This window comes from Zophobas morio, unplaced genomic scaffold, assembly GCF_036711695.1.
Source record: "Zophobas morio isolate AGI-343-1 ecotype UQ-CSIRO unplaced genomic scaffold, CSIRO_AGI_Zmor_V1 ptg000007l, whole genome shotgun sequence".
Classification (NCBI taxonomy): Eukaryota; Metazoa; Arthropoda; class Insecta; order Coleoptera; family Tenebrionidae; genus Zophobas; species Zophobas morio.
In genome coordinates, this window is record NW_026972112.1 from 9,359,687 (window position 1) to 9,376,432 (window position 16,746).

The 16,746-nt window shown below is 33.2% G+C and overlaps 1 protein-coding gene across 3 annotated transcripts in view; it reads left to right on the plus strand.

Annotated features, from left to right (window-relative positions):
- The window catches only part of LOC135124088 (lutropin-choriogonadotropic hormone receptor-like), an 86,395-nt gene that overhangs the window by 49,599 nt on the left and 20,050 nt on the right, over positions 1–16,746 (plus strand). For all 3 annotated transcript variants that reach the window (XM_064048952.1, XM_064048955.1, XM_064048953.1), the window contains 6 exons: positions 2,638–2,706; positions 3,407–3,475; positions 3,716–3,790; positions 12,535–12,652; positions 12,820–13,167; positions 14,873–15,158. In XM_064048952.1, the coding sequence (XP_063905022.1) occupies positions 2,638–2,706; positions 3,407–3,475; positions 3,716–3,790; positions 12,535–12,652; positions 12,820–13,167; positions 14,873–15,158 (965 nt within the window). The remainder of the gene's footprint in view (positions 1–2,637; positions 2,707–3,406; positions 3,476–3,715; positions 3,791–12,534; positions 12,653–12,819; positions 13,168–14,872; positions 15,159–16,746) is intronic.

The window sequence follows — 16,746 nt, forward strand, 5'->3', positions numbered from 1 at the left end:
CCCTTAGTAACTACTACTACTGCTTATTTATTGATCGAAATAGTCACTGTCATCATCACTCCACTCTTCTAAATTAACAATTAACGGTTTTATCAACCGTGCCCTGTACTGGACTTTTCCTGAATTTATTCTTCAAGAAGGCACTGTGTTTTGTAGCTTCTGCTACAAACCGCATTTCTATTTACAAATATATGTTTTCGGATCATCGGCAAAATTTTTTGCTACAATATTTCGAAAAGTATTTAAAAATAAATTGCTACAAAAATACTAATTAAATGGCCTATTACTATTAATTTTTATTTATTTGTCACTATTTAGTGTAAGACAATAATAATTTTAAAAAATTTTATTTATCTATGTATTTGTTATTAAAAAAATTAAGCTTGATAAACCTGTTTTTATAATTTGTAAATAAATTTAGTTGTGTTATTACACTTCTTTTCAATTTTTGGAGGATATGCAACTGCATATCTCTCCATATATTAATAAAGTTACAGCATATTTGCATAAATTTCATGCATATTACATGATCATATTTCTCAAAATTTTGCTGGATACTTTTCGCTGTCTAGTCATGTATTATTTTTGATATAACAGCAATATGAATTTACCCTCTGGATTTGAAACAAAGGACGGTGACATCGTCAAAATTATTTGATTTATCAAAAAACATAGTGGACCAGTTTTCTATAATTGCGATCGTACTTATTAAAGATTTTATGTTTTTTGCTTTAAGTATCTTAATAATATTTTCAAATGTGCAGAATAAAGATTAAATAATTAAGGTACGGAAGAAACGTTGAAAACAAAATTACTCTTAGTCCGGTCCTTCGCGTCTCGGCCGTCCCTGGCACGTGGCATGGTTTACATTTACTAAGCTTTATGAACGGTCGGCTGTAAAGTACTTTAAACGTCAAAGCCATAAACGCCTTATAGGTTTGAGGAAACTATACCTGAAAGTCGCTTCCGTAAATTTTAGTGGCGCTCCTATCGGCAAAGTACGGAACTAGCTGCTCAAATTCTGTCGAATTGATACCCATTTTTTTCAATAACTGTTAGTTTTGGTTAAAAACTCTGCTAACCAATAGATCATTAATTTTCCTCTGATATTCCGGTTAAAATTATTCGACGTATTTTGCATTAATTTGTGGTATATTTTGATTTTAATAAACACATTATTATTTAAACAAATTGTACCACTAACAAACATTTAATGATTCTGCGCCCTGTAAAAAGTGATGTTTTATCCATGTGCGAATTTTCAAGCGATTTTATGATGGTTATGACTCAAAAAACTTGAAAAGAAAACATAAAATGGTGCTTTTTTACGATATTTCTCAGCCATATTTTTTTAGTTGATTGAACTGGTCTCTGCGCCCTAGAATATGAAAAAAGCTGCAGTTTGATGTATGACACATCTATATTAATATCATTTTTTCATACAAAAAAGCAAAAAAATGTTATACCTCGTCTAGCGAGTCCCCTTAACCGACGACCTGTTCCTCAAAAACGTGCAAGTCAACCTAAAACTTCTCATCGTTTTTAATGTAACCGACCAAGAGCAACTGTGCTTAATCAACGGACCTCTAAGCATCCAGGAGGTTCTACGGATGAACTCCCAGCTAGGCTAGAAGTTCTGAGGTCCTCGGTGTTGAGAAATGCGACGATCTGTTGCGACGAGGCGACGAGAAAAGTGTAGATTTTACTCGCTTGCTGAAGGTGCCTGAGTGTCAGTTGCTTCAATCGTTTGGTTCTTTGAGTTTGGAAGCAATTTGTGGTACCCACCAAAGGAAATGACGAAGTTGTCGAGGGTATGAGTTGCCGACCTTTTCCATGTTCAATAGGAGGTACAACTATAGAGGGTGTGGGCGTGTGGTCTGCTATGGGTGTTCTTTGAAGTGCATGTTGATACCGACGTACGGAGGGGTACGTTTGGTGAGGGTGTGTATAAACTCTTACGCACAGACCTATAGAAGTTCTGAGAAAAACGGTACTAGGACTTCTGAAAAGGGTGACTTACCGTCAACAAGATCGTTCACTCAAGAGCAGTGGTTCTTGAATAACGAAATAAGTACCATTTTGTGTTTCTCGATTTTGAGGTACCACTCTAAAAGTATTGATTGCGTCAAGTAATATGGATATATAACTAGTTTGTATAACACGTAATGGATAACTGTTTTAAATCTGCTCTCAACTCAAAAAGCCACTTCACCTGAAATCTGACACTCCTGGCTCAATTTTTCCAATTTCGCCTCCCCTCGTCATGCACCGAATCAATTTCTAATGCAAATATATGCAAAATCTATCAATTTAAATAGACTTTACCAATTTCGGTCATGCGGCACGTGTCCGCATAATGAAGTCCAAAAAATCAATTAAGCAAACAAAGGTGGACACTCTGCTAGGGGCTCAATATAAATCTAGCATCCGCTCGAAAAATATTATAATTTATTAATATATGGCTTTGACTTTTCTTATTTCCTCGGGGCGACGTTTATCTTCCCGCTGACATAAAAATCGCGTTAAAAATTGATGATCTGAACTCGCAGCGATAAACATGCGACACTAGTTGTGTAAGATAGTTGGTCGTTAACGTCTTTGTTAGCGTTTTATCATTAGTTGTTTGTGTTATTACAGAGATCTGGAGCACAACCGCATTCAGAGGATCTCCAGCCGGCAAGTCAGCAGGGTGAAAGCCGAGCAATTGTAAGTTGTCACGCAAGGGTGATTTTTAGGGGATAACAAAAAAGGGTGAAAAATCTGTGCGTGTGGGAGATAAAGAGGGATTATGATGGCATGTGAAGAAAAGAAGAGGGAGTAAGCAAACATAAATCACATAGTAGACGTTTATGGTGTTTAAATTATAAAAAGACGTTAATAATTTAACTAAGTAAGAATAAAAGTCGGGGTTTGGACGTGTTTAGAACTTTATATAATTGCAAAAGTTTTATTTTTACCCGGCGCATCCACCAAATTTATAAGAGACATTTAATTTTTTATAACGAAGCTGAAACCAAAATTGATTTATTACTAAATTGTTGTTCATTCCTTTTTCAATTAAAACGCAGAAAATTAATTTTTGTAAACAACAGTCACACCGCCCCCTTGCGTTTTTTTATCGTACGGTATAATTATGTTTAATTGTATTCCACCCCACTCCATAAAAACTGCCTGGAAGCAACATCTATCAACTTCCACATATTGCAAATTCAAATTTTTTGTTCGTCGATTTTACGCAAAATTTTCCGATACCTCGCAACAAAGCCGGCGCATCGGCAAATTTTTCATAACAAACTCGAACAAATAAACCCTGCAATAATTCCGTTTTATTAATACGCGAACTCAAAAATAATAACCCCATAAATTTCCACGTACATGAAATTTTTACCCCCTAATCTATTTCCAGATTACTCAACTACAACGATTTACAACTCGTGGAGGAGGCGGCTTTCGGCGGTTCGGAAATTGCCAAATTGTGAGTAAACGCGGATTTATGTGTGCCGTTTTTAACCGTAGTGGCTTCTTTGTGACGACGCAAATGAAGAGGTGACGCCCCCAGAGTTGGTTGGATAATGCGGGGGCTTACATTTTGGTTATCGAATTAGACGATTTAGCAAAACAATTAGAAAAGTTTGCACGTTGTTCCTTTTGTGGTGTTAATTGTAACAGAATCTGTTCTGCGCTGAATAATTCATCTCGTAATGGAATGTTTCAGGAGCCTGAAGGGGAACTTTCGCTTGAAGAACTTGCACGTGAGAGCGTTTCACGGACTTCAGAGCTTGAGATACATGTGAGTGAACTATTGTTACAAATGTCTACTTAGAAAATAGGAAAATTTAACAATAAAATATAGTTTTTTCGAAAGAGGTCCCAAGGTTTCTTTAATTCTTTCAATAGTAAAACACAAGATGCCCTCAAAATTCTCTCATATTCTCTAAAAGAAGACACCTGGTGTCGCTCCAAATTTTTTCACACTCAAAAAAATAAGGATCAGGGTTAGGGATTTTTTTCAAATTTTAACCCTTATGATTTAAATTAAAAATAAGAAAAAAACTATAAACCTTCTAAATTTCAAGTTCAAGAAGTCAACTTCGTTTTTACCTCCCGAGTGTAAACTGAGGAAGCATTGTACTAGGTCATGCTTTTCTACGTTTCATGACTCCTAGAATATGAAATAATAAGTCTCCCGTTTCTGTCTGTCTGTCATTTGTGTTGATTTTTATTAGGCAGAAAAGCTAATTGAAGGCATGCATATCTTGTAGAAAATTTGTTTAATTATCTCCATCTACAATTTACTGGCGCCACCTCAAAATTTTGCATGGTAAATCCTATTCAAATTTAATAACATTTTATTTAATTTGATTGTTTAATCAAGTGTAATAGACAGAAATTCCAAATATTTTTTATGACATACAGTATAACCTTTATAATCCGAACCCACGATTATCCGCACATCCAGTAATCCAAACAGAGGCTAGTTGAAATCGATATCTCTTTAATCCGAAGAAAAACTCTGCAATCCGAACTGAACTTGAAAACATGCACTTACTTGCAAAAATGACGCAAAATTTTCTTTCTGTACGTGTTTTATTGAATTTTTTGAAATTTTTAAAAATTGTGATATTTCAATGTACTGAATTAATGAACTAATTCTGGAAAAAAGGTTCAAGTTGTCGAAGAAATGAGGCCGGAAGTAACTTTTGCACCCCAAAATCTACAAGAAAAAGTATTTAGTTAAATTTTTAAAGTCGTCGAAAATGGGTCGAAATTTGCTAATATTTACCAAATAACCTGCCCTCTAAGAAAATAAAAGGCGGGTAGGCCAGGCTAATATTTGCCAAAATAAGACTCATGTTGGCAAATGATCTCCTCTTTTAAGAAAAGGTACTAGCCCCCCCCCCCACCCACCCTTTATTTTCTTAAAAGAGTGGGTCATCTGCCAAAATCAGTCTTATTTTAACAAGTACTAGCCCCCCCCACCCACCCTTTATTTTCTTAAAAGAGTGGATCATCTGCCAAAATCAGTCTTATTTTAACAAGTACTAGCCCCGCCCACCCACCCTTATTTTCTTAGAGGATATGTCATTTGCAAAAATCAGTCTAACACTTGCCAAAATAAGACTGATTTTGGCAGATCGCGTATTCTTTATTTTCTTAGAAGAGTAGGTCATTGGTCAAAATGAATCTTATTTTGACAAATACTACCCCGGCCCACCCGCCTTTTAGTTTCTTAGAGGGTAGGTTACTTGGCAAGTGCTATTTCCACCCACCCGCCCTTTGTTTTCTTAGATCATTTGCCAAAATCAGTCTTACTAGATTTTTCACTTTTTCGATTTTTCAACTTTCGAATTTTTCAATTTCTCGCTTTTTAAATTTTCAGTTTCTTGATCTGTCTTTCGATTTTTGATATCTCTGGGCAACTGAAAGAAACTTTCGATTTGTTAATTTTACAATTTTGGCAATTTCCTATTTTTCAATTATTTGATTTTTAAAAATATCCAGAAAATAGATGTTTTTTTTTTAATTTTTGATTTTTGATTTTTTGTTACCGGGTTTTTGGAAGGGAATAAAAAGTAATTTTGATCAACAGTCTGCCATGTTTACTGTAACTTTAAAACATCTGAAAATTTTGTTTCTGATTTTCAATTTTTAGATTCTTCAGTTTTTCAAAATTTCGGTTCAAATAAATTTGTTCTTTTAGTAAAAAAATCGAAAAATGACAACTCGTGAAAAGGAAAAATTTTAACTTGAGAACTTGAAAAATTAAAAATCAAAACATTCCAAAATTGTAACAAAGTTAAAGCTTGAAAAATCAAAAGATTGGAATTAAAAACTTCAAAATTGGCAAACAACTTATCAAATGAAGCATTCAAAAGTTGAAAAATCTAAAAACTGAAAAAAAATGAAAACTGAAATTTCGAATTAGATTTAATAAGATGTTTTTTTTTCAATTTTTCGATATTTCAGTTTTTGATTTTCCGATTATACAATTGTATAATTTTCCGATTTCTCATTTATGCGATTTTTCAATTTCTCATTTTTTTTTATTTTTAGCAAGTACTAACCCACCGCCCACCCTCCCTTATTTTCTTAGTCATTTGTCAAAATCAGTCTCATCTCGACAAGTACTAGCCCTGCGCACACACCCTTTATTTTCTTAGAACAGTAGGTCATCTGCCAAAATCAGTCTTATCTTGACAAGTAGGTACTAACCCCGCCCATCCACCCTTATTTTCTTAGAGGATCTGTTATTTGTAAAAATTAGTCTCGTACTTGCCAAGATAAGATTGATTTTGGCAGATGACCTACTTTTCTAATAAAATAAAGGGTGGGTGGGCGGGGCTAGTACCTTTCCTTAGAAGAGTAGGTCATTTGTCAAAATGAGTCTTATTTTGACAAATACTACCCCGGCCCACCCGCCTTTTAGTTTCTTAGAGGGTAGGTTACTTGGCAAGTAGTACCATAGCGTAAAATTTCATTTTTGAACAAGTTGTCTAAAAATTCTGAAAAAATTCAGAGATATCCCAACGTACTGTTTCCAAAAATATAGCATGTTTATGGTAACGGAGCAATATTTTCGGAAAATTCGGTATGAAGTTCGAATTCTTTGAAATTTTTAAAAATTGTGATATTTCAATGGACGATTTTGGAAAAACAGTTTAAGTTATCAAAGAAATCAAGCCAGAAGTTACTTCTGCAGCCCAAAATCTTTATAGAAGTGTTTAGTTAAATTTCGAAAATCGTCGAGAATGGGTCGAAATTTGCAAAAGGGAATGGGAAATTTCATTTTTGAAAGTCATCTAAAAATTCTGACTAAATTCAGGGATATAGATCCCGAGGTGTTAATCCATTGTTGGTAAAGAATACTTTATTTCTGCTTAAAAAAATAAGGTTTATTTCTTGAAATTTATTTTCAGCTTTTTGGGAAATTGGCTAATCCGAACACACCTTTCCCCAATTAATTCGGAGTATCGAGGTTATACTGTACTAACTTTTTTTTAATGAAACTTTGCGGTTAGGTCAATGTTATTTACACAAAAAAAAATAGGAGTTTGTTAGACTTAGAAATGAAAACATAAAACATCATAAATATACTAAAAATATAATACATATTTATAAATACTTTTTTCATAAAAATTTTGAAAACTCCTATCCAAAAGACCGTTTTAACTGATATATTTTTCTGGTTTTGATAAAAAATTTAAGTCGGTCAAAATACAGAGGATATTCTAATAATAAAAAACATCTTTATGTTAATTAGACAAATACAAAAATTAAATCTATTCTGTTATAAATTATTTTTTATTATTTTAATAACAACGAAAATCTAGTAATTCGTCTTCATTAACCAAAACTGAGTGGTGACGTTATCACACGTCCGCTACACATATGTAATATCATATATCCATTATCCATGACGGTATTTCTAATAAATAACCCATAAATTTTGCATACAAAGTTATAAAGCTTTCAACCCATAAACTTACTATCTACCTATCGATTATTAAATTTTCCGTACATTTGCTTTATCACTGTTTAATGTTACATACTTACAAAATCTATAATAACAGCAAACACACGATTTCTTTAAAAATTTTATTAAACCACTTCTTAAATATCAAAAAACAACATATTTCTTCAATAAGACGGCCGAAATAACTACTCTCGGAGGTTTTTATTTTACACTTATTTATAACGGCTTTGCTCGCTTTATGAAGATAAAACGTATACTTGAAGACCACTCCACGGACCCTCGTAACGAGATTACAGTTGTTAGAGACTAGGTCAATGGGAAAATAAGTTATCAGATCACATAATTAATTTTCTAGGGTTTCCTTGTAACAAAGACGATAACTACTTTAATTCAATGTAGGCGTTCTAGCATTTATATACAGGTGGACCCGAACTGAGACTTTGTATCCATAATTCAGTTGCAAGATTTGTCTTAGGGGAAATTAAATTTACAAAAGGCAAATTCAGGATTCAGACAGACTTCAATATATATTTTTTTTAATTATATTTATCTTTCTTCTTCATTTCAAAGATAATGCAGTTTTTCTTTTGAAACGTGTCTCCATAAACCACTCCTGCTACTTTAGGGTAGAGGTTAGACCATCAAATTTTACAATATATCTCAGAGATTACGTCGTGAAGTATATGCTAGCAATTTGTTAATTCATCTACAACTTAATTAATTCTGAACCCCTTTAAAGCATACAAATCGTTTGTTAGTGGAATTACCGGCAAAACTTCTGCATTATTCGCCATTTATTTTTAAATTCAGAACTCGTCCAAATATTCCTAGTAGGATTATTTAGCTTTAATGATCCCATTCCGGAGAGAGCTCATTACCATTCATTACATTCGATGCGAGGAGTTGAAGTGCGTAATAAGATATTTCCTTTAACGATTTGGGGGTCAGGCCTTGCTTATCTAAGCTACATTTTGAACCGGTAATAACGTCGGGAATCGAAGGTGGACAAAAAGGGTCTGTTATCAGACGAAATTAGCGACATGTAAAAAATCCATTAAACAGGGAGGAGAAGCAGTGCGGAATCCAACCAGTGATTACGTTGCAGTATATTACATGAGTTTTTTGTTCAGACTGTGTATATTTTTTATTTGCTCATATTTTATGTTTATACACGGCAGCAATTGTGTTACATTCAAACTCATAAAAAGCAATAGCTGCGAAAATCCTCGCTTTGATGTAAGTTAAGCTTGCGGTATGCTTTCACTTGTGTTGTTTCAAATTAAACGTTGAGGTTGAGAAATTTCAAACAATTAATTACCCTAGCAGATCTCGAGTTTGCAGCAAGTGAAAGTCGTAGTCTAAAGGTGAGACATTAATATTTTGGTAGCAAAGTTTGTGTGTGAAAAGTTTGCTGTAATTATAATTATCGAGGACACTGTTGATTTTTCCATCATCGACAAAGTTCTAAATTCGTTCCACATTTTTTCAGCGCTTTAGTTTCCGTTACTTTCACCCTTTTAAAGTTTTTTAACAACATTAAGGTTTCAGCAAAAATAGACGTATCGAAAGTTTGCGTGTTTTTAAAGTGATTTTTTCCCTTTTCTGTCACTGTGGTCTGTTTTCAGAAACTGAAATTAATTGTCTTCTTTTTAATAAACGTGAAGTAAAACCATTATTACTTAAGAAGTGCGAACTAGAGTTTGATAATGATGCGTTAACTCATGTGTATAGTTAGTGCAAAATTTTATCTTCGATTCCAAGGTTATCTAAAATATTTTAAAATGTATACATAGGCAGATACAATATGACCATGTTATAGTTTTTTTGTAATTAGAGCACAAAATTATTAAAGTGAGGCGATACAAATATCAATCATTTATAAAAGGATTGTGTTTAAAAAACAATCGTCTGGGCAGCAACACGGCGATTGATTATCGCATTAAAACTTTCGACGTCGCTCTTACGTGTTAGTCAACAAACCATTAAATTCGGTTTTTATCACACGTCGATATCTCCAGTAATAAAGGAAATATTTCCTGTTAATTAAAATCTGAACCGTGAGCAGCGCAATATAGGAAATATACTTTTGATTTCTCGCAAAAATGACTTTCCAGATTGATATTTGACTTTTAGTGGAAATTAGAGGAAAAAAGAAACGAGAGAAAACAATACTGAGGATAGTACGAAAATTTATCAAATGAAAGACGAGATACCTTTGGGGTTTCGCGTAAAAATGCAAGATGTTTCGAAAAGTTACGAGAAATCTTCAGTTTTTTTGGTTTCTTTTCACTAAGATATTTTTCTACGCAGATTTATTTACATTTACTTATTTTTTTTTATTTCATAAAATTTTAATTGTTGCTAGAAATATTTCTACTTTTAATATGTTTTCTTTAAATTGCATTTTAGTGTATTTTTAAGATTCGTGTTTTAATCTTTGACTGGTTTCTAATGACCAAAGTTTCTTGTTCGGATTTGATGTGCAACCTGTTTATTTAATTAAATGATAATCTAATAAATTTCATATTTCGTTAAATAATTTTACAACATATAAAATAATGTGGCTTATTTTTTAATTCATTTGGAATGTGATTAATAGTAGTAAATGTTGTAAAATAATGCGCATCAACTGTGTTTTGTGAAAACAATACAGGGTGTCTCTTTTATTTGATATAACCCCTGTAACTTACTTATTCTTAAAGATAAACCTATAGTTCTTTGAGGAAATTTGTATTATTTTAAAGGAACTATTTCCAATAGAACCGGAAATGACGTCAATTTTTTTTTATGGAACACTAGGTATATTTTTTCATAAGTGGAAAGATTGATTTTTTGTAAAAAGTCATAAACAACCAATATTCTAAAATCATACTTAAAAAGTTATTCAATAAAATAGACGAAATATTCATATTTGTTAATGACAATCTAGTAGCTTGAAAAATTGACACTCATGTCATTTATTCACATAAGTGATCTTTTAAAATGATACAAATTTGCTCAAAGAACTATATGTTTATCTTTAGAAATAAAAAAAAAATTAGGGGTTGTATCAAATAAAAGAAACACATGGTATAGCAATGGGAGGCCAAAATCATACTCAAAAAATTGAAATTAAAGTCAAAACAGAAAATTAAAATAAAAGTATATATATTACTAAACAATATCTTATCAAAATTATAACAAAGTTCGTTTCATAGAATATAAGGCAAACTATAATAAATATAATAATCCATTTGTGTATCGTTAAAAACATGGAAACATTTTCAACACAAATAAAGCAGCTTGTCAGCATTCAAGCAAAATTTACTTAACACAATTTTGAGAGGACGTCATCAAGTTTCGGAAAGGGATGAACGGATGAATTTTGATTAGCGGTTTACCATGTTTACGATAACTTAAAAAGCGTGCAAAATTACAAAGCAGTAGGTTTTGAAGTTTTTAAGTTAAGTACTAAAAGTTTCTTGTTAAATTTTGAATTTTTCCCAAAAACTTACATGCATAAAATTAAAAGTAAAACAACATCTTAGGAGCTATTGGTATTTTGTTTTCAACAAATTTGAAAGAATCTTGAGAGCCGTTTGTGCTTTTTTTCAGAAAAATTTGGTCCAAGGTTGTTTCGACAGAACTTCCCTCGTCCCTAAAGTACAATATAACATCCAGCTTTTTCAAAAAATTATAAAATTTGTCTTTGCGATTTTTTTATAAGAACTCTATGAGTTAATATAAAGATATGTAATGTTAAAATAAATGTAAAGAAGCGTACTACGCGCATGTTTTAAAATGAATGTGCCCTTACAAAATATATGATGACGTTAACAACAAAAAAAAAAAATAATTTGACTAATTCATTAATTTTTTTGAGTCACCCTGTAAAATAGTTCTTAAAACTATTGACATAATGGTAAATTACAAGTATAGGCTCATCATACTTTGCACATCTTAGATAGGATTTATTCAGGAAAATTTTGAGATGACGTCATCAATTTTTGTGGGGGATAAACAGACATATTTTGATTAAAAATTTACCATGCTTACGATAACTTTAAAACGTTAAAAAGCATAGACTCATCATATTTTACACATTTTAGATAAGGTTTATTCGACAAAATTTTGAATAACGTCATGAATTTTTTGGGGGATAAACATTCAAGATTCAAAATTAAATTGCAATATACATATTGTTAAACAATTTAGATTTTTTTTTCCAAAAATAAGAATGTTTCAGGGAAAACTTAATACTGATTAGATAAACTACCACATGTGGGAGCATATTATTTTATACAATTTAAAACCCACTTACTATGTACAATTTTGACCACATGTCATCACGTTATCGGCGGGGATGATTGGACAAAATTTGGTTAGCGTTGTACCCTCTGCAATCAGTACGGCAGTTTCGGAGAAACTAACAAAAATCGATACAGACGGCCGACAGACAGACAGACAGACAGACAAACAGACGGAAATGAGAGACCTATTTGACTCTGGGGGTCATGACACATTGAGAAAATATGAAAGTAGCCAGTCGCCCGCTGGGGAAATAAAAATTTGAAAAAATCATTTGAGCCTCTGGTGGTGTCTTTTTAAAAAAACTAGAAACGATTTTGGGCCCCTGGTGTATTATTATTAAAATTGTAAAGTTTTGGTATGTCATCGTATCGAGTAACATTTCGACAATTCTTTAATAAATTGTTGTCTAAGTTTCGACTATCTTTTCATAAAATGTTTTGCCCACTAAGATCAAATCAAACGTTTAAACCAAAACTTTTAATATTCTCCAACAATAAAAGTTGCAATCCTGTCAGAAATAAATCTGTTTTTTCATAAAATTTCAACAAGCTTCGTCGCAATAACTAGATTTACGTTACCCTCACACCCCTATATCTTTTTACGACATTCAAATATTCTCAAATTTATGCGAATCGAAACAAATTCCTCTAAATTTGATTCCAGGAAATCCAATTTTCCGAGTAAAACACGACACTGAGATAAATCGGGTTTTCTCGTCAATGCATTCGTTGCATCTGGGACTAGTGCGGTAAATTTGCTTCTAATTTCAGAGACTTGTCTAGCACGGCTATCATCTCTCTCCCTTTGGAAGGGCTCCGCGAGATCGACGTTCTCAAGGTCCAAGACACGGAATCCCTTAAAGTGTTCCCTTCAGTGTACAACTTTAAGGTAAATAACAAGTCAGTAGCGTCACATATAATTTCTCTTCACATGTGATTACGACAAGTTAACACTAACAGTAACCGCTAACAATCGCTCAAAAATGACATTTTCATGCCTAATACACCCCCAAAACCCAACCAAATTTGCCCCCATCAATCTTCCTCATTTTTCAGTACATAAAGGAAGCCTGGCTGACCTACCCCTACCACTGCTGCGCCTTCAAGTTCCCCCACACCCACAATCCGTGGGAATATGAACGGCACAACCGCTTCGTGAAACAAATGAAACAGGCTTGCGGAGCGGCCAAAAACACGACAGTCAGTAACGTCCTTCAGGAGAATAATGATCCGTCCTTGAGGGCCCTTTTGCGCTGGATGCCCCTGAATACCAGCCTGGGAGAGAGCGACTCCGAGGAGCAGTGGAACGGGGACGAGGTGTTCCATAACAGCACCATGAATCTGAATAACGGGTTTCCTGTGACGACGGCGGTGTGCGGAGAGATATACCGGAATTACCACGAGGTACAGACCTGTTCGCAAGAACAGGAAAGATAGTTTTTATGATTTATGTAAAGCATGTAAATTAATTAAGATAATTAGTCTAGACAAAGGAGAAAAAAATTGGTAAAAAACTGGCAGAAATTTGCAGCTGAATTATTATTTTACTAAACGAATGTTCAACCCTTTAGTGTGTGTAAACGGGGGAAATATGGTGCTGGAGTTGGGGAAACATGGAGATGTTAAAATTAGTGCAATGTAATAAAAAACGCATGAAAGCTGAGCACATCAAAGCTAAGTGCCACCAGCACTTTGTGCTTTTGTGTTTCCTAGACTAGTACGAGACATGAAATTTGCTCCCGGAATTGTTTAAAACGCTAAAATGAAGTTCTATGTGTAGTTGAGGGCACACTGTCGGGTGAAACTTGATAGATCTTGCGGAAAAGACAGTACTTAAAGCACATTTCGTTTTATTTCTCTCACATTTTATTTTTTGTTGGAACGTTGATTTGTACGATGTGACAAAATGAAATCTGACGCTAGAGACGGAGCTGGAAATAACGTAGTTTACCGAATCGCAATATCAATATTTTGTATCAACATACAAGGAAATAAACTTTGTCTAGGAAAATTTCATGTTTCACAGAAATTCGGGACAAAATTTCAAAGGACAAGATTGTGCCGAACAGAAAGCAACACTTAAGGCTGTTGTTACGTTGGAATAGCACCGATTGAACCTCCATAAAAGTATTGCATATAGAACACAGATTTTCTACGTGTTGTTATTAATCTTACAATAACAAAAAAAATCTGAGTTATTCAATCGTGACCCATTTCTACTAGATGTCATTTTGTGGTGCTCCGAAATAGTATATTTGTAGTTAAGGCAATAAATTTTAAAATTAACTCATAATTTATTAACGACCCTTGCTAAAACTGCTAATATAAAAACTTTTTAAATTCGCTAAATGCGCAGTTTTTCCTAAATATTTTGAAACAGCTACGAATGCTAAAAAAATCTAAAAACAGATTCGTAAACAACATAAAAAACTAGATTAACAGTCTAGATTTTCGTTTCTCGTGATTAAAAAAAGTTTGCTTTTATAGGTCGGTGTAATTTAAACGTGATTCTCTTGATCTGTTTGCATTTTTCTTGCTCGTAATGCTGATGAAAAGCAGTTATACTGACACATGTAAAATAATGAACAAAAATTGTAAATAATTCTTAACGATAAAGGTGAATTTTGGTTATTATGTTAATTATGAATACAATTGATATTTTTGAACAATCGACAATTTAATTTAAAAATGTTTCCTTTTTAGAAAAATAAAATCTTTGTCAAATTTCTTGCTGCTCAGTGTAAGGTACCAAAGTTCTTGGACTAAAATTTACGTGATTTTTGAATTTTTAAATTGCTTGTATATCTAGATTTACTACTTAAAGTGTTCTTGCATTGTTGTATTGTTAAAAAATTAAAAATTGTTGTTATTATTTGCATTATAAAAATTTAACGCTTGGGGTTACTGCACGATTTGCTGCCTACTTAGGCAAATGAGTCCCCATTCCACAAAAAATAACCTAAGCTTATCTCAATTTAGACTTATCATGCATGCTTGTATTTACTTTTACACTTTCAGACAAATTATTTCCACACCTAGTACTCCAGTAATTCACATCCTGACTGAAATCTCTAATTTGCTAATTTCCTCATTCCCGTTCCATTTTCAGGTCAAATGCCATCCGGAGCCCGACGCGTTCAATCCCTGCGAAGACCTAATGGGAAACTGGGCCTTAAGGATTCCCGTGTGGTTCATATCTTTATCAGCGGTCATTGGAAATCTATTCGTGGTGATTGTCATCTCCACGTCGCATTTTCGCCTGACAGTTTCCAAATTTCTCATGTGCAATTTGGCAGTGGCTGATTTATGCATCGGGATCCATCTGCTCCTCATTGCAGTGGTCGACGCTTGTTCCATTAGGGCCTATTTCAATTACGCCATCGACTGGCAGGAAGGTAGGACACCTTTAAATGCGCACATTTGTCATTCCCTCTAAAAATTCGTACGATTCAAGCGATTCTAAAATTCCTCGCGAATGGTTTCCGTGGGACCTTTATTCATCCGAGTAGCTGATGCATTAATATAATCTCATTACGTTAAGTTCTTTGGATGGAGATTTAATGCGGGTCCAAAGTTTTAATCTAAAGCAGCTGCGAGGGCGAGTGGCACCGGTTATCGTGTATCTGGAAAAACGAAAAATAAAAACGCATTTAGCTTGTTATCCTGCGGCTCGTGATGGCAAATAAAGAAAGAAAAGAAGAAACATTGCAGTGTTACGAGTGTGACAATTTTTTTATATTCGATTTTGCCGATAATTCGATCTTTTGATGTGCTTTAGACATTAGAGATGTTGATTCGCATGTTATTTAGAAAAACAATAATTTGTTGTATACTAGATAAAATATATTACCACTTATATAATGTAAAATGCACTATATAAATATTGTCGACGCGTTTCGCCAACCATGTTGGCATTATCTAGACAATACTAACCTAAAGTGGAAAAAGCAACTACACTAGCTTATATCCTATCTACAATACTCTTCTCACTCTCGCCCCTCCCTGACTCCACAAGGGCGTAAAGGGACGAGTTTGGGATGGGCAGGCGATCTGAACTCATTACATGCTACAACCTGTCTAGAAATTTACAATTATTGACAAAATTAACTAATTTTAAACAATTTATAATTCTAGGGTCATCCACAAAAATATGTTGATTTTAAAACTTTCGTAATTCCCAAAAACGTCTTCTTACCCGCCAAACTGAAAAATGTTCTCTCTCATACAGACGTTGGTTATTTAATATATTCTTTAATGATTTGTTGTTACAAGCCGTTTTAGACCAGCAATTCTTCTAAGCAGAGTAACGTTTACGATGACGGAACACTTAGAAAAAGAGAACTGATATCGAACGAAACTAATACCTCAAGTACCTTTCAAAACAATATCTTTAATGCGATTTATGAAAACCAATGAATTTATAATAGCAAAACTTGGTTGTTTGACTGGCAAGTTATTAAATTCGTTGTTTAACCACTTTGAAAGCTTGTAACTAGATAAGTTAATTCCAGAAACAATTGGACGCATCGTTTTACCGGGTATGAATTTTCAGTAAACAATACAATTTGGGAGCAACGGGATTAGAAACATATAATTTAAATTTTAATCCAGAGATAATAAGGTTGTTATCTATTTTGAACATGTTGTTTAATTCTTTGATCATTTTTGGATTTGAGTTTTTAACTATTGACTGATAAGGACCATTTCCGATAAAAACTTTGACCTTGTCAAAATAATCCTCTTTGTCCAAATATTATATAATTTATATAATATTAATATGTTCCATATATTACTATTTTAGTTGCATGTAGACACATGTTATTGCCCTTTCATTCTTAAAACAACATCTGTAACAATTTTAACAGTTTCTGTAATGTCGGCTTCTTCTTGTAAGTTTTTCGCCAATAATTTTTTTTTTAGATAGAAATACATAAATCTACCACAACTAGACGCTTCGAAGTTTCAAAGTCTGATACGAAATAC